The sequence below is a fragment of the Elephas maximus genome, chromosome X (assembly GCF_024166365.1).
Source record: "Elephas maximus indicus isolate mEleMax1 chromosome X, mEleMax1 primary haplotype, whole genome shotgun sequence".
Taxonomy (NCBI): domain Eukaryota; kingdom Metazoa; phylum Chordata; class Mammalia; order Proboscidea; family Elephantidae; genus Elephas; species Elephas maximus.
Window position 1 is genome coordinate 109,004,138 of NC_064846.1, and position 22,259 is coordinate 109,026,396.

At 41.5% G+C, this 22,259-nt stretch overlaps 1 protein-coding gene and 1 long non-coding RNA gene across 5 annotated transcripts in view; one reads left to right on the forward strand and one right to left on the reverse strand.

The window, feature by feature from the left end:
* The first annotated feature begins 14,755 nt into the window (after positions 1 to 14,755).
* On the forward strand, positions 14,756 to 19,353 carry LOC126069532 (uncharacterized). The gene is made up of 2 exons (XR_007515937.1): positions 14,756 to 14,897; positions 18,379 to 19,353. It is a non-coding gene; the product is annotated as an uncharacterized LOC126069532 (long non-coding RNA).
* Positions 19,354 to 21,400: 2,047 nt separating this feature from the next.
* The window catches only part of VSIG4 (V-set and immunoglobulin domain containing 4), a 39,893-nt gene continuing 39,034 nt past the window's right edge, over positions 21,401 to 22,259 (reverse strand). For 2 of the 4 annotated variants that reach the window (XM_049872996.1, XM_049872994.1), the window contains one exon: positions 21,401 to 22,223. In XM_049872996.1, coding sequence (XP_049728953.1) covers positions 21,986 to 22,223 — 238 coding nt within the window. In that variant the 3' untranslated portion in view covers positions 21,401 to 21,985. Of the gene's footprint in view, positions 22,242 to 22,259 lie in introns of all 4 variants that reach the window. The other 2 variants (XM_049872995.1, XM_049872993.1) reach the window with 1 other exon arrangement.

Consider the following 22,259-nt stretch of genomic DNA (forward strand, 5'->3'; position numbering starts at 1 on the left):
GATGGCTGCTCACAAGACACTGTGCACCAAACTAGGATTTAGAACATTATGAACTATATTATGCCAATTGATCAAGATGTCCCATGAGACTATGGTCCTAATCCTTCAAACCCAAAAATCCAATCTTGCAAGGTCTTTGGTTATGTCTAAGAAGTATTTGTAACTGTGCCCTCTATGTGTGTGTGTGTATATATATATATATATATATATATATAAAACATATGTGCATATGCTTTAGACATTTTTTGAAGAAAAGCTTCCTTAAACTCTCATACCGTATTAGATTTTCTATTATTTGCTTTTCTTACACTACATATTTATCTTATGCAACAATTATATAGTTATTGTGTGATTATTTGTTGAGTGTTTTTTCTCTCATTTGAATGTGATCTCCAGAGGGCAAGGTCCTGATCAGTCTTATATCTTTTATATATCAACCACTCAGATCATTTGAAAAATCCATAATGGGAGAAGAGGGCTTTTAAAGATTATTCAGTCCACTTCGTTTATAAAATAGAAGACTGATACTCAGAGCAAAGAAGGGACTTTCCCAAGGTCATACCACAAGCAGTGGCAGAGGGCCTAGAACTCAGATCTCCTAACACTCTGTCTAAGGCTCTTCTCCATGAGCCTTCAAACCTGACTGCTTCCCAGGAAATCGGGAGCCATGATCAAGGGGCTTTCAGTATTTAGATGTTACCACATTCTCAGACCTCCATAGTAGGAAAAATTATTGTTCATTCAGCAAGTACTTATTGAGCACCTACTATAAACCAAGCATAGTTCTAGAAAATAGGGTTATAGTTGTGAATAAGCCGAAATCATTTCCCTCAAGAAACTTTCATTATAGTAGAGGACACAGACAGTGAATAAAAATATACAATGCAGGAAGCAATGTCAAAAGTCAAATGACAAACTGAGGTAAATATTTGCAACTCTTGCCACATACAAGAGGTAAATATCTCTAATATATAAATCATTCCTAAAAATCAGTAAGAAAAAGAAATAAGCAACTCAACAGAAAATGGATATAACAGACATGGGTCCTGCCCTCATGGAGCTTATAAGCTAGTAGGAGAACTTCAAGGTTGAGTGTGGCTGAGGGCTTGAAGGGGCCAAAAGGAGAGGGTGAGTCTTTGGGTAGTTCCTCTCATGCGTCTTAGGGGCACAGCTAATAAAAGTCTGAATCTCAGCTCTGCCATTTACTAAATATGTTCCTTTGGGGGAAATTGATTAATTTCTTTGAGTTTCAGTGTTGTCATTTGTGAAATGCGAATAATTCTTATTTTGCAAGTTGATTGAGAAGAGTAAATGATATAATAATGTGAGAGTACTTGGTATATAACAAGCACTCAGCAAAAATATATTTTCTTCTAGTTCTCACTTCTCATTCTAACTAGAGCTGAGAATAGAGGGGCAGTTCCCCTTTTTGTGCCAATATCTAGCTGCTCTTCTTATCTTTTGTTAGCTAGCCTTAACAGGAGCTTCCAGGTAAAACATTTTCCTGAAATCCCACTATGTAGGTATTAACAGCCTGATTTTAGATGGGAAAATGGATACTCAGAAATATTAGTAATTTCTCCAAAGTCCCACAGCTAGAAAGTGGAAAACTGGGATTTAAACCCACGTCCTTAAACTTCAAGCTCAATCAATACTCTTGTCACTTTTCCTTGCTTGTCATGACCTCACATGTCAACCCACAGTGACTATCACAAGCCAATCACCATGCATGTCACTTGAAGCATCTGTGGTATTTTTATTTTCTCCTTAGGCTGATTGTAACTCTCTCTAACAGCAAGAGGCATTTGCCATCACAGCATACACTGTTGTGTTATTAATTGCTTACTGCCGTACAAATTGTGATGGTTGACACTCTGCATAAGCCTGTTGAAAACTCACATATGCAAGTATAGGACAAGAACAATGGGGAAGAAATCTCTTAAACATAGAATTGACTGCCTCCTAAATTGGTATCAAACCGATTTCTAACATCTCAGTTCTAAATGTCTAACTGTGGTCTAAGCTCAAGGGTTTGGTCTAAATTATCTTTCTGTCCTTCAGAAGGCACCATCCTTGCCCTTCCTTACTCAGAGGAAACTACCTGTTGCCCATGGAGTCGATTGCAACTCCTAGTGACCTTATAGGACAGAGTAGAACTGCCTCATGTAGTTTCCAAGGAGTGCCTGATGGATTTGAACTGCCAACCTTTTGGTTAGCAGCCTTAGCTCTTAAATACTATGCCACCAGCGTTTCCAGAAGAGACACTAGGAAGATGAAATGGTCTGTGTTTGAAAAAAAAAATCAACGATACCAGGGACACTTAGTGAGAAAATATATATATACATATATATATGTGTGTGTGTGTATATATGTGTGTGTGTATATATATAAAAAAAATTTTATATATATATATATATATAAAGAATGCAGTTTTGTTCCTTCCGAATATAAGCAATAGGCTATAAGAAGTTGGTTCTTCATTCCTTCCTTCCCTGTCCATTCAAAACTGTTGCCCAGTAAAAACACTTGAGAAGACCATTGTAGGAAATAGATAAGAATAGTTGGTTAGGATCACTTCAGTTTTTTCTGTCATAGAAGGCAGCTTCTGAAGGACTAACTGGGAGTAAGCAGTGGGGACTGAGGAGTGGAGTCAGTTTACTTTTCTAAGTCTTTAAACAACTTTCTGGAAATCCTGCCATATTCGTTTCACTTATTTTTTCTTTCTAGGAAGCTACACAAAGGTCTGCTTCAGCTAAGCTCCTGGATAATGATAATAAATTAGAAATTAATAAGCTTTTCCTAGATAAAATTGCCCTCATAGGGTGAGATGATAACTGACTTGAATTTGATATTCCCTAGCTAGAGCCAAATTATATTTTCTTTGTAGATTGCTGTAAAATTCCTACCACTTATAAATTCTTACAAGAGATTAAAATTCTGCCTCTCTCGTTTACTAACTATTCAACCCTGGGCAAGTGAAATAATGTCTCTGAGTCTCAGCTCCTTGGCTGTAAAATGGAAATAATTATAGTATTGCCCTCATAAGGTTTTCATGAGGATTACATAAACTAATATATGTAAAGGGCATAAGACAATGCCTGGCACTTAGTAAGTTCACAATACCTGTTCATTATTATTATAACAATACAAAGTTGATCTCTTAGTAGGTCCAAGGCCTTTGCTTGGTTTCTCTCAAAACATATTTGATGTGTTGGATAGGACTTTTGGCCCACTATTCTTCTACAACATGTCTAGATATACATTCAAAAATATTCCTAGGCCTATATTACCCTGCTGCATCATTAGTTCCTCCATTCACACAAGCTCACCATGCTCTTTCCTACCTCTGCATTTTTACCCAGTTTCTTCCTTCTGTCTGAATGCTCTTCTCTGATTATTGATCCTATTATCTCCCCAAGGGTATTTTTAAATGGCTACCTCTTCTGTGAATCCTTCAATCCAACCAACTGGAATTAACTTTTATTTCCTATTTGTCCCCAAGGCCTAGGCTCCAAAATTTCTAGGCTTGGAGATGAAAGGGCACTACATCACCCTTCTGAAGCTTCTCATTGAATAAGACTCAAATTCTCAGCATAGCATACAAGGCCTTTCTCAGCTTGCCACTGCTTCATTTTCTTACCTTGCTTTGTGCTATTCTTTGTTTTACTCATTTTACAGCAGACTACATCAGCCTTCTTATCTTCCTGTAATATGCCATATTCCTTCCCACCTCAGAGTACTAGTACATGCTTTCTTTCTGCCTAGGACTCATTTTTGCTCATTATTCACTTGGCTCACTCCTTCTCATCCTACAGTCTCAATTCAAAAGTTGCTTCCTCTGAGAGGTTTCTTAACCTATCGAAGCCTGGTGAATTATGCTGCCTTTTTATGCGTTCTACAAGCTCTCTGGACTTGCCCTTTCCTGTCATATTTACCTGTAATTATTTGTTTAATAGCTGTTTTCCACCACAATATAAGTGCCAAGAAGGCAGGCATCTTAAATGTCTAGTTCACTCTTATATTCTGAGTTCCTTGTGCCATGCCTGACACTTAGAAAACACTCAATATATATTTATTGAGTGAACGAATCTAGTCCAGCCTCATTGTAGAGATAGAAATATGGAGGCCCAGAGGCAGAGATATTTTCCCAAGGTCACACAGAGGATCAGCAGCAGAGGAGAGATTGTAGCCCAGATTTTCTGACACCTGGTGCAGTGCTCTTTTCCACACATGCACCTTCTCTATCTAACTCTTTTCTTGTACATGCTCATTTAGCTCCTGGATCCTGATCTAGGCTGTGAATTCCTTGAGAGCAAGGACCACATCTTATGCCTTCATTGTCAAATATGGAAGCCATGAGATGCACACAACAATTGAGCATTTAAAATGCGTTTAGTCCAAATTGAAATGTAAAATATACACTGGAAGATGAGCCCCTCAGGTTGGAAGGCACTCAAAATAAGACTGGGGAAGAGCTGCCTCCTCAAATTAGAGTCGACCTTAATGACATGAATGGAATCAAGCTTTTGGGACCTTCATTTGCGATGTGGCATGACTCTAAATGAGAAGAAAAAGCTGCGAACATCCATTAATAATCAGAACGTGGAATGTACGAAGTATGAATCTAGGAAAATTGGAAATCATTAAAAATGAAATGGAACACAAAAAGATCAATATCCCAGACATTAGTGAGCTGAAATGGACTGGTATTGGCCATTTTGAATCAGACAATCATATGGTCTACTATGCCAGGAATGACAAATTGAAGAGGAATGGTGTTGCATTCATCAAAAAGAACATTTCAAGATCTATCCTGAAGTAAATGCTGTCAGTGATAGGAAAATATTCATACTCCTACAAGAAAGAACAGTTAATAAGACTGTTATTCAAATTTACACACCAATCACTAAGGTCAAAATGAAGAAACTGAAGATTTTTACAAGCTTCTGCAGTCTGAAATTGATTGAACATGCAATCAGGATGCACAGATAATTACTGGTGACTGGAACACAAAAGTTGGAAAAAAAGAAGAAGGATCAGTAGTTGGAAAACATAGCCTTGGTGATGTTTTGCTGGTTTCCTCCATATTGTCTATTGCCTTTCCCTTCACTAATATTACCACATATTTTCTATTTGGTAATTTCCCCTTCCTCCTCCTCCCATCCCTGGTAACCATCAAATATTTTTTTCTGTGTGTGAAACTTTTCTTGTTTCTTTATAATAGTGGTCTCATACAATATTTGTCCTTTTGTGATTGAATTTTGCAAGACCAATGACTTCTTCACTGCAAATACTTTATTTACCAACATAAATGGTGACTATACACATGGACCTCCAGATGGAATACACAGGAATCAAATCAACTAGGTCTGTGGAAACAGATGATGGAAAAGCTCAAAATCATCAGTCAGAACAAGGCCAGGGGCAGATTGCAGATCAGACCATCAATTACTCATATGCAAGTTCAAGCTGAAACTGAAGAAAATTAGAACAAGTCCATGAGAGCCAAAGTATGATGAGTATATCCCATGTGAATTTAGAGACCATGTCAAGAATAGATTTGATGCGTTGAACACTAATAACTGAAGACCAGAGGAGTTGTGGAATGACATCAAGGACATCATCCATGAAGAAAGCAAGAGGTCATTAAAAAGAAAGGAGAGAAAGAAAAGACTTAAATAGGTGTCAGAAGAGACTCTGAAACTTGCTCTTGAAAGTTGAGTAGCTAAAGTAAAAGGAAAAAATGATGAAGTAAAAAAGCTGAACAAAAAATTTCAAAGGGTGGCTCAAGAAGACAAAGTAAAAAATTATGATGACATGTGCAAAGAGCTGGAGATGGAAACCAAAAGGGAAGAATATGCTCAGCATTTCTCTCAAGTTGAAAGAACTGAAGAAAAAAGTCAAGCCTTGAGTTGCAGTACTGAAGGATTCTACAGGGAAATATTAAATGATGCAGAAAGCATCAAAAGAAGATGGAAGGAATACAGAGCCACTATACCAAAAAGAATAGCTAACTTTCAACCATTTCAGGAAGTAACATATAATGAGGAACCGATGGTACTGAAGGAAGAAGCCCAAGCTGCACTGAAGGCTCTGGCAAAAAACAAGGATTGGAAATTGGTGAAATACCAGTTGAGATGTTTCAACAAACGGATGCAGAGCTGGAAGAGCTCTCATCTATGCCAAGAAATTTGGAAGATAGCTACATGGTCACCCGACTGGAAAAGATCCATATTTAGGCCAAGAAATTTGCTCACCAAGAAAGGTGATCCAACTGCGGAAATTATCAAACAATATCATTAATATCACATGCAAGCAAAATTTTGCTGAAGATCATTCAAAAGTGGTTGAAGCAGTATACTGACAGGGAACTGCCAAAAATTCAACCTGGGTTTAGAAGAGGACGTGGAACCAGGGATATCATTGCTCATGTCAGATGGATCCTGGCTTAAAGCAGAGAATACCAGAAAGATGTTTACCTGTGTTTTACTGACTATGCTAAGACATTCAACTGTGTGGATCATAACAAATTATGGATAATATTGAGGAGAATGGGAATTCCAGAACACTTAATTGTGCTTATGAGGAATCGGTACATGGATCAACAGTCATTGGAACAGAACAAGAGGATACTGCGTGGTTTAAAGTCAGGAAAGGTGTGCATCAGGGTTGTATCCTTTCACCATACCCATTCAATCTGTATGCTGAGCAAATAATTTGAGAAGGTGGACTATATGAAGAAGAACGGGGCATCAGGATTAGAGGAAGACTCATCAACAAACTACATTATGCAGATGACACAACCTTGCTTGCTGAAAATGAAGAGGACTTGAAGTACTTACTGATGAAGGTCAAAGGCCTCCTTCAGTATGGACTACTCCTCAACATAAAGAAAACAAAAATCCCCACTCCTGGACCAATAAGTAACATTATGGCAAATGGAGGAAAGATTGAGGTTGTGTCAGTGATTTCATTTTACTTGGATCCACAAACAATGCTCATGGAAGCAGCAGTGAAGAAATCAAAAGACGCATTGCTTTGGGGAAATCTGCTGCAAAAGACCTCTTTAAAGTGTTGAGAAGCAAAGATATCACCTTGAGGACTAAGGTGCACCTGACCCAAGCCATGGTGTTTTCAGTAGCCTCATGTACATGGGAAAGTTTGACAATGAATAAGTAAGACTGAAGAAGAATTGACGCCTTTAAATTGTGGTGTTGGAGACAAATATTGAACATACCATGGACTGCCAAGAGAATGAACAAATCTGTCTTGGAAGAAGTAAAACCAGAAGGTTCCTTAGGAGCAAGGATGGTGAGACTTCACCTCACATACTTTGTACATGTTATCAGGAGGGATCTGTCCCTGTAGAAGGACATCATGCTTGGTCAAGTAGAGGGTCAGCAAAAAAGAGGAAGAACCTCAGAGAGATGGACTGACACAGTGGCTGGAACAATGGGCTCAAGCATAGCAACAATTGTGAGGAAGGCGCAGGACCGGGCAGTGTTTCATTTTGTTGTGCATAGGGTCGCTATGTCGGAACCAACTCAAAGGCACCTAACAACAACTAAGTGTAAGATATACACTGGAACCCAAAGAATGTAAAACATCTCATTAATAAGTTTTTACATTGCTTGTAGGTTGCAACAATATTTTGTACGTATTGGGTTAGGTAAAAATATGTTATTATAACTAATTTCATCTATTTGTTTTAAAAAATATTTATCGAATCAACAGCACTGGGTTACTGGGTTTAGTGGCACAGAGGTAAAGAGCTATGGCTGGTAATCAAAATGTTGGCACTTCAAATCCACTAGCACTACATGGAAATCCTATGGGGCAGTTCTACTCTGTCCTATAGGATCTCTATGAGTCAGAATCGACTAGGTGACTTTTTTTTTTCTTTGTGAATGTGGCTTTTAAAAAATTTCTGGCTCACATTGTGTTTCTATTAGACAATGCTGTTGTATATTTATTTTTCCCTTTGGTGCCAGGCATAATGCTTTGCAGGCGGTAGGCACTCAACACACCCTTGTTGAATAAAGTTGAACTGCAGTTAGTGGCGTAATGGCTCTCATCCATCTTGTCAATATCACTGGCTTTTTGCGGAGCACCATAATGAAACTTCTGTCCCCAGATACAGACATACATGAAGTTCTTCAAGTCTGGCCTGGGGCTGACTTCTATATTGCATCAGCCTTCAGATTTCCTCCCAGAGGAAGCCCTAGTGAAATCGATGCATAGCAATCACCAGGGTTGAGATAGAGTGTGTGGACACTGGACTCTTGCACAGGAAGTGGATTCAGCTTTGCAATTGTCCCTGGGAGTTCTTCCTGACTGCCTTCGGAAGGGAAGTGGAGATGGGTGAGCAGGGAGGTGCACTTGAAGGCAGGCATCTTCTAAGATTCTTCAGGGGGAGAGATAAGCTAAGAAATGTGAGGAGCTTGAACCTTCAGGTCTCCTTCATTTGCTTATACACCAACTCATTCACTTATTCAACTCACAGTTTTGGAGCAACTCTTCCATTCCTGACCCTGCGAAGATAGGAAGGGAACAGACACAGTCCCAGTTTTTAATAGTTCTTGGTTTCTTGGGAAAGACAGACACATAAGCACAGTATGGACAGTTCTTTAAGACTGGAGAGGAGCAAAGCAGAAGGCAACAAATTTTACTGGGAGAATGGTGGTCAGGAGAGGCTTTCCAGAGGCAGTGAGCATCTATTAAGACGAAGCTAAAATCCTACTCCTTTAAGGACTCTTCTATTCCCCACCACCTACCTAGGAAGAATCATGTTTTTGTTATACACTCTTCTTTTAGAGTTTCATACCTTTGTCAAATCCATTGTCACATTCTGTGGAGCACAGAGTTCCTTGTGAGCATTTTTGTCTCTTCTCCCCCATCCAGCCTGATATACCTTAATCTGATATGGTGACTGAAGCTCAGACAGCTTGTGCATGATTGTTACAGTTCACACAGTTAATAAGTTATTGATCTGGGTCTATGATCCAGGGGGCTATAAACTAAGGTCTAAGACAAAGGGACTCTGACTTAAAATTCAGTGTTCTTTCCGCTTCAGCGCTGAGTGAGTAAACAAATATGTCTACAGTGTGGGGCCCCAGCACTGCCTGCAAAACTCCACCCCAACAACTCTATTTATTTCTCTCTCATTCCATCTACAAGCACAGCCAAGACAGAGAATATCCAAAATGGGAGGATTTTATGACTTTTGGTTGCATTGAGTAACAGTTTGGATAACAGATCTAAAAGAAGAGGCAGTTTGTACTATTGCTTCAAATTCAGCCCTTCCCAGCATAATTTTTGTTTTAGGGTAAAGAGGAATTCCAAGGACCCCAATTTCCTTTGCTGTCGTTCAGGCTCTCTACATAGGTGGCTTGATCTGTGGACCCTCCTTACTCCTCAGGCTTTCTTCCATATTTGCTATGGGCTCAAAATGTCCAGCATTAATTACTCCTTTAGGGGAAGAGGTTGTCTCCAGAAGATCCTTGTTAAAAAAGTCTGTGGAGTATCTTAGCTAACACAGCATAAAAAAAGAGTGGGTAGCTGAACTTACTCAATATCAATGGCATGAGTAGAGAGGCTGGTGTCCCTTCCTAGGATAATGCCCACAGCACCACCCAAGTTTTAATCAGAAATCAAAAAGAAGTAGGAACTGAATCTTTCTAGAAACCAGATCTGGGGAAACTGCTCTTGTGGCCTAAGTCAATAAATTCTTCTGGTAGAAGGAAGTTTTCTGAAGAGAAATGTGCGAACCAGTAAATAATTACCCCAGGCTCCAGGCCCTGTGACCACAGGGAGGCCTACATTGAGGAGGGAGGGACAGGGATGGAGGTAATCATAAAGAAATCAGGACATGTTTGAGTTGAAGAGGCCACCAAGAACATCTAGTCCAACCTTTACTGGTTAAATGGGAAATCAAGGCTCAGGAATTTGACAGAGCTGAGGCTAGGGCCCAGAGATCCTGGTTCCTAGGCTGTGATATTTTATCTTCTATTTAAATTTATCCCCCACTTGTACCTCAGTTTATCGTACTATGATACGATAGATGCTGTGATGCTGGAAGCTATGCCACCGATATTCAGACACCAGCAAGGTCAACCATGGAGGACAGGTTTCAGCTGATCTTCCAGACGAAGACAGACTAGGAAGAAGGACACAGCAGTCTACTTTTGAAAAGCATTAGCCAGTGAAAACCTTAAGAATAGTAGCAGAACATTGTCTGATATAGTGCTGGAAGATGAGCCCCCCAGGTTGGAAGGCACTCAAAAGATGACTGGGGAAGAGCTGCCTCCTCAAAGTAGAGCCGACCTTAAAGACGTGGATGGAGTAAAGCTTTTGTGACCTTCATTTGCTGACGTGGCACTACTCAAAATGAGAAGAAACAGCTGCAAACATCCATTAATAATCAAAACATGGAATGTACGAAGCATGAATCTAGGAAAATTTGGAAATCATCAAAAATGAAATGGAACACATAAAAATCGATATCCTAGGTATTAGTGAGCTGAAATGGACTGGTATTGGCCATTTTCAACTGAACAATCATATAGTCTACTATGCTGGGAATGACAACTTGAAGAGGAATGGTGTTGCATTCATCATCAAAAAGAACATATCAAGATCTATCTTGAAGTACAACGCTGTCAGTGATAGGAAAATATCCATATGTCTACAAGGAAAAACAGTTAATACGACTATTATTCAAATTTAAGCACCAACCACTAAGGCCAAAGATGAAGAAATAGAAGATTTTTATCAGATGCTGCAGTCTGAAACTGATCAAACATGCAATCAGGATGCATTGATAATTACTGGTGATTGGAATGGGAAAGTTGGAAACAAAGAAGAAGGATCAGTAGTTGGAAAATATGGCCTTGGTGATAGAAACAATGCCAGAGATTGAATGACAGAATTTTGCAAGACCAATGACTTCTTCATTGCGAATACCTACTTTCACCAACATAAATGGTGACTATACACATACCTCACCAGATGGAACATACAGGAATAAAATTGACTAGATCTGTGGAAAGAGAGGATGGAAAAGCTCAAAATCATCAGTCAGAACAAGGCCAGGAGCCAACTGTGGAACAGACCATCAACTGGTCATATGCAAGATCAAGCTGAAACTGAAGAAAATCAAAGGAAGTCCACGAGAGCCAAAATATGACCTTGAGTATAGCCCACCTGAATTTAGAGACCATCTGAAGAATAGATTTGACACATTGAACACTAGTGACTGAAGACCAGACGAGTTGTGGAATGACATCAGGGACATCATCCATGAAGAAAGTAAGAGGTCATTGAAAAGACAGGAAAGAAACAAAAGACCAAGATGGATGTCAGAGGAGACTCTGAAACTTGCTCACGAACAATGAGCAGCTAAAGCAAAAGGAAGAAATGATGAAGTAAAAGAACTGAACAGAAGATTTCAAATGGCATCTCGAGAAGACAAAGTAAAGTATTATAATGACATGTGCAAAGAGCTGGAGATGGAAAACCAAAAGGGAATAACATGCTTGGCATTTCTCAAGCTGGAAGAACTGAGGAAAAACTTCAAGCCCCGAGTTGCAGTAGTGAAGGATTCTATGTGGAAAATATTAAACGATGCAGGAAGCCTCAAAAGAAGATGGAATGAATACACAGAATCATTACGCCAAAAAGAATTAGTCGATGTTCAACCGTTTCAAGAGGCAGCATACGATCAGAAACCAAAGGTAGTAAAGAAGGAAGTCGAAGCTTCTCTGAAGGCATTGTCGAAAAACAAGGCACCAGGAATTCATGGGCTATCAATTGAGATGTTTCAACAAAAGGATGCAGTGCTGGAGGTGCTCGCTCATCTATGCCAAGAAATATGGAAGACAGCTTCCTCGCCAACTGACTGGAAGAGATCCATATTTATGCCTATTCCCAATAAAGGTGATCCAACCAAATGTGGAAATTATAGAACAGTATCATTAATATCACACACAAGCAAAATTTTGCTGAAGATCTTTCAAAAATGGCTGCAGCAGTATATCGACAGAGAACTGCCAGAAATTCAGGCTGGTTTCAGAAGAGGACTTTAAACCAGGGATATCATTGCTGATGTCAGATGGATCCTGGCCGAAAGCAGAGAATACCAGAAGGATGTTTACCTGTGTTTTATTGACTATGCAAAGGCCTTCGACTGTGTAGATCATAAGAAATTATGGATAACATAATTGATTGATTAAATAAATCACATAAGAACGGGAATTCCAGAACACTTAATTGTACTCATGAGGAACCTTTACATAGATCAAGAAGGAGTTGTTCAGACAGAACAAGGAGATACTGATTGGTTTAAAGTCAGGAAAGGTGTGCATCAGGGTTGTATCCTTTCACCATACCTATTCAATCTGTATGCTGAGCAAATAATCCGAGAAGCTGGGCTATACGAAGAAGAAAGGGGCATCAGGACTGGAGGAAGGCTCATTAATAACCTGCGTTATGCAGATGTTACAACCTTGCTTGCTGAAAGCGATGAGGACTTGAAGCACTTACTAATGAAGATCAGAGACCACAGCCTTCAGTATGGATTGCACCTCAACATAAAGGAAACAAAAATCCTTACAACTGGACCAATAAGTAACATCATGATAAATGGAGAAAAGATTGAGGTTGTCAAGGATTTCATTTTTCTTGGATCCATAATCAATAGCCATGGAAGCAGCAGTCAAGAAATCAAATGACACGTTTCTTTGGGTAAATCTACTGCAAAAGACCTTTTTAAAGTGCTGAAAAGCGAAGATATCACCTTGAAGACTAAGGTGCGCCTGACCCCAGCCATGGTATTTTCAAGTGCCTCATATGCATGTGAAAGGTGGACAATGAATAAGGAAGACCGAAGAAGAATTGATGCCTTTGAATTGTGGTGTTGATGAAGAATATCGAATATACTAGAAGAACGAATCTGTCTTGGAAGAAGTGCAACCCGAATGTTTCTTAGAAGCAAAGATGGTGAGACTGCGTCTTACATACTTTGGACATGTTGTCAGGAGGGATCAGTCCCTGGGGAAGGACATCATGCTTGACAAAGTTACAGGGTCAGCAGAAAAGAGGAAGACCCTCAGTGAGGTGGATTGGTACAGTGGCTACAACAATGAGCTCAAGCATAACACTGATTGTAAGGATGGTGCAGGACCAGGCAGTGTTTCTTTCTATTGTGTATAGGGTCGCTATGAGCTGGAACCAAGATGATGGCACCTAACAACAGCAACAACATTGGAATTTATAAGATTATATGTGGCTCGGATAGATTATTCACCAGGGTTTAAATATTCTCCAGGGCCCTACTCCTGCTAGAACACTGCAATCATTGAAGGCCATTCCAAATATACCATCCCACGTATACCCTGAAAAATCACAGGAGCTTCAACTCCCATCTGCCTTTCAACAAGATCCGTGGTGAAGAGTACTGCATGATGGTAATCCATCATTTTCCTGGCTGTGAATAGGGGCTATCCAAGGATTGTAAACATGAGACACCAGGAGGCCACTCATTTCTCTTTTGCACTTTTCATGTTCTTCACGTCGTCTGAGAGTCACAGTTGGATTTAGGGGTCTGGCACCACCTTTTTCTTTCCAAGGTCAACTTCTTTCCTCTCCTCTCCTTGTAGCCAAGGCAGAAGAGTAGAAAAAGCTGAACATTTGGAATCAGAAAGAACTGAGAACCCTTACTTCTGTATTATTTCCTAGTTTTGTGTCCTATTAGGCAAGTTACTTTATTTCTTCTTGCCTCTGTTTCTTCAGAGGGATAATGATAATACCCATATGAGAGTTGTTGACTATATAATATTTGTTAATCACATAATAAGTACATTAACATATGTGAATTTCTTTCTTTCTTTCCTTCCTTCTATGAGCCCCCTGGATGCCAGATGTGGTCTGTGGGTCATAGCTGTGTTAGCAGGGCAGGTTTCATAGGCATGTGACCTATGCAATTGCACAAGGCTCCGCACTTAGGAGGACTCCACACTTTATTTAATGTTCTCCTCTCTCCATCTTGAAATTCTTAATATATATTTGTTTTTATTTTTCAAGAGGCCTTTAGTTTTTATTTTGCACTGGACTCTGCAAATTATGTAGTTGGTTCTATGTGCAAGGACAGAAATTGGAGACAAAATGGGTTCTTCAGGATCAGGAGGCATTCTGACAGAGTGAGACCACATGATTGGGAGTTGATAGAAAAGGATTCTAACTTTGCCACTAACTGGTTTTGTGATATTGGGCATTTCCTTTCATTCTGCAAAGCCTCAGTTTCTCAATTTTGAAAACGGGGATTTTTATTAGAATATCTCAGCTCTGACATTTTAGGCCTGCCCTCATTAACTCTTGGGAAACACCCCTGGTCCACAGGCAGAGCATGGGTCATTAAGGAGGCTTTTTTTTATTGTACTTTAGATGGAGGTTTACGGAACAAACTAGTTTCTCATTAAACAGTTAGTACACATATTGTTTTATGTCATTGGTTAACAACCCCACGACATATCAACACTTTCCCTTCTCAACCTTGTGTTCTCAGGGGCTTTTTACTCCAGCTCTCTGTAGCATGGGAAGTCAGTGTCTGTTGGAGGTTGGCTGGGGGGTAGGCAGGGACATGGCAGTGGGGACTGTTGCTGCAGCCATAGACCCTTTCACAACAGTGCTGTTTTTTTTCATTTTGTACCCAGATTTCCGTTGGCTAACCTCAGCCTTATCTTCCTCATTTCTGTTTCCTCTTGAAGACACCGAGCGCCCTTCAAAACACACAATCTTCGTGCCTATGGCATAAAGCCCCACGCTTTCTCGCCTCTGCAGGTTGGCTCACCACCGGAGGCCCTGTGCCCCGTACCAAGATCTGGGCACCTCTCCAATGACAGGTATAGTATCCATTTTTCCTCTCTGCTTGTACTTCCAGACTCTGGCAGTTCCATGGCAACCAAGGGTGGCTTGGCTCTGTTCATCCCATTATCCTCAGACTGTCCTCAGGGACCCTAGGTAAAGGGTGACGGAGAGGAAAGTTACTACTGGCCTTCTATCCTGGAGCTTCTAGTGGTGGGGAAAAGGGGGAATGATATTTCCTATTCTGGAAATCTGAGTAGCAGTCCTGATACTGTCATTTATCCACTGTGTAACTTTGGGCAAGTCATTCCTCCACTCAAGGACTCAGTTTTTGGCCTCCTCTGCAAAGAGGAGGAATGGAAGGATTAAATAGATGCTGCATAGAGACTCTTTTGGGGGAGATCTGGTGGTATAGTGGTTAAGTATTGGGCAGCTAAGTGAAAGGTCAGCAGTTCAAATCCACCAGCAGCTCCACAGGAGAAAGATGTGGCAATCTGCTCCTGTAAAAAATTACAGCCTTGGAAACCCCATGAGCAGTTCTACTCTCTCCTATAGTGTTGCTATGAGTTGGAATCGGCTTGATGGCAAAGGGTTTGGTTTTTGGTTTTTAGAGACTCTTTTAGTTATCATATCCCATATTTTGATAGTTTCAGCCCTCTGTTGAGAAAGGAGATGATAATGATGCTGAATAAATATCTCTGGATGGGGCTGTTTACACCTAGGAGGAGAGCTGGTGTTGATCCATATAGCACCCACTGAGAGAAAAACGTGAAAGCCATTTTCTTCCCTAGCCTCATCTTAGATTCCCAGAGTTTCAGAATTGGAAGGGCCCTTAGAGACCAGGTATATATGGGAGAAACTGAGACCCAGAGAAAGGAAGGAAGGGACTTCCCCAGGATCACACAGAGAACCTGTGGCAGAGCTGGGTCTGGACACTGGAAGGCCAGTGCTCTTTCTGCTCTACTCTGGGAGGGCTGACACACCAAGCAGCAAGAACTGCCCTGAAAGTGACACGGTTGGGCTTCCTCATATTGGGGGGAGTTTGAATTGTTTTGAGTAATGGTCATAAGGACTTTTGTTCTTTCCCTACTCCCCTTTCATGTACTTGGTGCCCTCTGGATGTTCAGAGATCCCCAGATTTCTACCCACACCTTCTTCAGGCCCATCCTTTCCAATTCTCTGCATCAAAACTGACCCATCCTTTGCCTCAATAATGGTAATTTTGTGGAGCTTTTTAGTAGAGGATTTTTAATTTCACCTGGGTACAAAGCCTTGACCCAATGAGGACGTAGAAGAGTTTTCAGAGCTCCTCAATATCACCCCCACATAAGTATCCACCTCCTTTTGGTCAGCCTATCTCAACTAAACCTGTTTTTCTTATGTACATTCTATTGCAGAAGCATGGACTAAAACAGCAAGAGTGGGAATAAAACCAGTCTAACTTCAGCTCAGTCACTGACTCCTTCCATCATTACTGGGGTTACATGATTTATAAGGCCTTTCACCTTCCAGTGTAAGGAATCTTTAGCTTTTCATTCCTCTCTGTCAGACTTCCTAGAATTAGGCTGGATAAAATCAGAAAGGGATTTCAGGAGGCTCTGGACACCTACACATTATCCAGATCTTCTCATTGGAGTTGGGAACCAATTTGATGATGATAGAAGAAAGGGATCAATCCAGTTCTTGCTCTCCTAACACCCCCATCCCCAACTCTGCTGAATTAGATTCCTTGTCTGGCTTCTACCCACACCTCCAGGGACTGAGCCAAAGTGCCCATGAACTCCTATATGGGAGACTCTGGAAAGCTCACCAAACACTTTCCCAATAGCACTTCTAGGTAGGTTTTCTCGCCCCATTCCCAGAGAAGACAACTGATGCCCAAAGAAAGAATTGCTCAAAGACATAATTGACTAGTCACTGGCCATGACAACATTAGAACTCAAATTGGTCTGATTCTTTCCACTATACCACATCTGGTGACAACTTCTGCTTTGGCTGAAAGACCTGCACTTCTGAATGGTATGGGCTGGATTGAATTCTTATAGAAGGAAGTGAAGGGGTGGAAAAGACATTTTAGAAACTTATCTTTGAGATCACTCCCAGATCTCAAGTTGGAAGGGCACATCATCCTCTCACCAACATATATACAACTGAGAGAGTTGAGGAAAAAAAAAAAAACTCTGAACATTTTCTTGATGAAAGACAAGGCTCAGTCCCTTTGCCTTGCTTTGGTTGGAATATGGCTTTTTGGCTCATGGGGATAGTTTTCTATTCCTAATAATCTTGGGATGTTTGCCACTTTTCATGCTAGTATTTAATATAGGCCAACTACTTTCTCACACATCAGCTGCCACAGCTGGGGAGAAGGAGGAATTTTATATAGAAAAACTGGAATTTTTAGCACCAGGATTTGGGTGTTGCCCAGGGAATTCTCCCAGAAGTTCCAAGCCTGACCCTGCTCCTGGCAGCTTCCTTAGTGCTCTGGTGGTTGTGAGTTCAAGGATCACAATGCTGCACTGCCAAGTCTGTTGTCTGTCTTTTGCCCCCTTTGTTGATGTGTCTCTCTTTTCAAAGAAGAATATACAGAGCAGGGAGGTGGAAGGATTTGTGAGGACAGCTGGAGGGTGTAATGGGGTGGTATAGGACACAGCCCTGAACTGTGAGCAATTTATTATATGACCTTTAGCGAATATCTTCCCCAATATGAGCCTTTGTTTCCAAATCTGTAACATGAGTGAATGAGACTAGATGATCTCTAAGGTCCCTTTTATAGCTGCCATTCTTGAATCTTGTGATTGCTGATGGGACGAAGGAACCATGTTAGACAAGGCTGAGGCCACAAGTAAACCGTGTCTTATTTGTCCTAACCCTGTTATATCATTTGCCAATGGCTTTTAGACTTTCTTTCTGGTAGCAAAAGCCACAATTTTTTGAGCATGTTTTTATGTATCACATACTTAACTAAAGACTTTGCATCTATTAGCTCATGTCATTCTCTCAGTAACCCTCCAAGGTAGGTATTACTCCCATTTTGTGGATGCGAAAAACTGGGGCTCAGAGGTGAAGTGACTTACCCAATGTTGCCTAGTTAGTGAAAAATCCAGAATCCTAGCCCATGATTAACCTAAAACCTGTGTTCTTAACCACAATTCTCTGAGAACAAAACCTAAGAGGGTTGGGAAGGCCTGGTCTTCTCCTCAGTTCAGGGAGGCAGGAGGATAACAAAATTGTCCTCTCTCTGCTGCATATTAGAGTCCACTGAAGCTTGGGCCCCCTGGAAATTCCTTAGCTACAGGACCCAGGCCTGAGGAGCCAGCCCCCAGCTGAGCACCGGAGCCTCACCTGCAGTCTCAAGGGGATTGTTCTTACATACCCTCAGAATTCCTCTTTTGGCTAGCAGACTTAAGCCTATTTGCTCACATCCCTATTCCAGTACTTAGGCTGGCCCCTTCAGCCTTTGAAGATTCCCTAGGGCTCAGACTGTGACTTCATCATTCTTTTCTCTCCCTTTTTCTACAGGGCCACATCTCCCAGGAAGATCTCTCCTCCCCACTGAAGCCCCTGGCCTGGCCTCCTGCAGTGTCACGCTCCGTGTATTTGATAAGCTGAGTTGGACACTTCATGTGGTAGAGTGTCAGTTTGTCAAATACCCCAAGTGCGGCACATGCCTAGCAGCTCCAGGCCAGGGCAGATGGGATATAACAAATAGATGGCCTGCTGGATGCAAGAACACTTGCCAAACACCATCTAAGTTTTCACAAGTTATTTTCTGTGATTGTGAGGAAAATGAGGCATTGTATCTGACGGTACCAGGGGAGAAGTGAGGCCATTCCAGGATCTGTCTACCTGCATCACAGGATTTCAAATGGCGAAGACAAAATAAGCCTGAAAATGCATAAAGGGCCTGGAGATAAAAGTGCTCCTTGACCCGCTGTTCTCTCTTTCCTTCACATTTCCCTTCCAAAGTCAGCCATGCCAACAGAATTCTCACATAAGCAACATGACTTATTTGAAAAAGCAAGGCTTAGAAGCCTGCTTTCCGGACACTCAGTCCCCCTTGGAACTGGTCCTACCCAGTCTTGGCTTCTAAACGCACGTCAGTCTTACGTACCCCCTCCCCAGTTTTGCTCTTGACTTTTCTCCCTCTGGGAACACCCTCTCCACTCCTATCTGCCTATCCAATTCTTCCCATACTTCCTGGCCCAGCCAAAGTCCAATCTGTCCAGAAACCTTTGAAAGTCAGCCTACACTCTTTCCTTCTTCATTCATAAAGTACTCCTTGCCTGGGTCCCTGTATGTGCCCCTTTTTCTCCTATTGTCCAATGACACCTTTTGTGTTGCTAGTGAACTTTTCCAGGGGCTGTTCCGGTATTCCCCACCACACTGTGAGCTTCTAGAAGACTAGTCTATGTTTCCTAAATTGTTGTCTCCTACCCTAACCCTTATCAGAGCACTTTGGATACAGAAAATATTCAATAAATATTTACTGATTGACTGATTTTCCACTAGTCCATTAGATTTAGGCATTTGGGCCAAATGCCACTGAGAAATTTTGAAAAAAAGTCAAAATCAAACTGTAAACACCATAATGCTATAGGAAGTATGAGGTGGTAGCCAACATGGAGAATACATGGAGGAACAGGGTAAAAAAAATTAGGCTCAGCAGAAAAATAAGTTTGGGATTATTTGGTTACACAAAGTTATACAGGTCCTTAATTGCACGATTTTTTTTAGAACCTTTAATATGAAAATATGAATCATGAATCTCCAAGAGGTAGCTATAGCATGAAGCATTTCCCAGACTTATCTGATCATGGATTTTTTTTTTCCTGTGGGACGTATCTCATGTCCAATGTTTCTTGGAACAAAGTTTTGAAAACTGTCCTAAAAGAACTTCATACCTTCCCTCTCTTCTAAAGCTCTTCCCCTCCTTTCATTCCCCTACTTCTCCCCAACCAGCCTCCCATCTAAGACAGAGGCCATGTTATCACTCCATTTTAGTTAGCCTATCCTGCAGCTTTATGCTAGAATATTGATGGGGAATGCCTCACTGGCTTTCCCTGAGTGGGAAAATTCTGTCTTTGGGTCAAAGATGATCTCCAAAAGTTTCCTGCTGCAATGAATGATTTTAGAAGTTCACAAGCCTGACTTCTGGTCTCTTCTCTACCATTGACTTGATGTATGTGACATTAAAATGTCAATGTTCCTTTATGGGCTTCATTTCCTTATCTATAATATGGGAGTGTTAGGATCATTACTCTAGATTCTTTAAGACAAGAGGCTCTGAGATATTCCTCCTGGTCCACAGTTCTTATGGACGAGGGTCCCCAGACTTGGGGCTCATTTTATTAATGGGGATGAAACTAGAAAATTTTTTCCCCCAATCATTTTCATGGTAGTAGGAAGAGCTAGTGGCTGTTTTTAAAGACTGTGGGATCTGGATACAGAGCCGTTTCATGGGGGAACCTGAGGTTTACACTGGGTGGGGGCCCTGTTGCAGAGGTTTGTAAGCATAATGGGGAAGAAGAAATGACTCCTTTCACACACTGTGTGAAGCTGACATCTGGGGATGAGGAAAATCCTGGGGTTTTGACCACAGACTTTGCAGGTTGGGTGGTGATGAAGGGGAAGATTCCTCCCTGTTCACTTTAGTGTACTATTTTGACTTTTGTAATCACCCAAAAAGGAGCCCTGGTGGTGCAGTAGTTAAGAGCTTGGCTGTTAAGCAAAAGGTCGATGGTTTAAACCCACCAGCCACGCCATGGGAGAAAGATGTGACAGTCTGCTTCTGTAAGGATTGCAGCCTTGGAAACCTTATAGGCCAATTCTACTGTGTCCTATAGGGTTGCTATGAGTTGGAATCAATTCGATGGCAATGGGTTTTGGTTTAATCATGCCAAAAGGGGAGACGCTCATGGTGAAACCAGGAGGCTTTGTTGGAACCAGAAGTGTCAACATGGCATCTTGCAAGAAGTTTGTTTGACATGGTTATGTGGGAGAAAGGAAGCTGTAGATCTGGCCCAGAACAGGTCCTCATAGGGAAGACTGATTTAAAGGTGCACACACACACACACACACGCATACAAACAGACCCTCGTAGTTTCTGTTTCTGCTTGAGGAGGAAGACTTCCTTACTCTGTCCCTCACCCCACATTGTTGGAAGGAACAGAGAGCTATAGAAGATAACTTATGAAGAATATTTAAACCCCAAAGATTTTAGGGTTCCAGGAGGTGGAAATCCATGGGGGTGATATATCTATACTTTGGAAGGAAGAAAAACCCTTCATCTCTGTACCCACAGTCCCCTGAAACAGAAGAAGTGTTCCTTCTTTTTCAGGCTTCCAACTGACCTGGAAATAACTATCCAGGTGGAGCTGGAAGGATGATGAGGAGGGAAATGGAAGCCAGTGGAGTGCTTTTTACTGAAGATTCATTTTGCTCCAGCTGGACCCACCTGTGGAGTGAGGTGGAATGGCACAGGAGGGGAGGGGAAGACCAAAAAAGCAAAGGTGCCATCCATACCCTGAGGGACCCCAACCATTCCAACTAGCCTCACTTTAATCCCTCTAGTAGGTCCTACTATACCTTGAGAGAATACCAACACGTCAGAGTTTGCTATCATGATTATTTATTGAGCATCGAAAGAAAACCAAGGTATTAGACTCACAGTGAAAAAGCAGAACTGACCCCTGGCCTGTGACATGACAATCTCAATTAAGAAGTGTCTGGCCCTGGAGAAAGGGAAGTGATCCTGGACATTGCTGGTTCCCTGAGCTGGCAGAGGTGATCCTGCCTCTGATCTTCTGGTGGCAATAAGTCAAAGTTTAATGGTGCCTGGGGTGTTGACAAACAAGTCCTAATGGTATGGGTACTTCCCTCTGGTGTTAGGAGAAAAGCAACAGAGGACCCAGGCAGGGATACTAGAAGGGCCTAGGGCTAGACCCAGCAACTGGCTTGCTTGAGATCCATACTTCTGAGGAGAAGCCAATCACTACCAAGGGCCCCAATGTTGGCAGTGAAGACATTTTGATCTAACCAAAAAAAGAGGTAGCAGAGAATTGGGGCATGCAGAAGATGGGGTTTTAATAAACAATTGTATCAGCAGAATCTTGACTGGTGGGCATTTTTAGCAAACACTTTTGCCCTTGGTGGACTGAAATTCATAATCCGGAGGCACTGTGTGCAGCAGGCGGGCGTAGTCGCTGTTGATCTGGGTGATGATCTGGTACTCCTGACCCAGGCAGGACTCATCTGAGTAGTCATTGCTCAGAGCCTTGGCAGCTGGGTCTTCACTGGAGCGGCCACTTGAGAAGATGGCCACTCTCATGGCTTCTCCAGAGTCGCTGGCCTCTCTGGTATGCAGCCTGTGGCCCGAGAACCCACTACCCATGAGAAAGGTC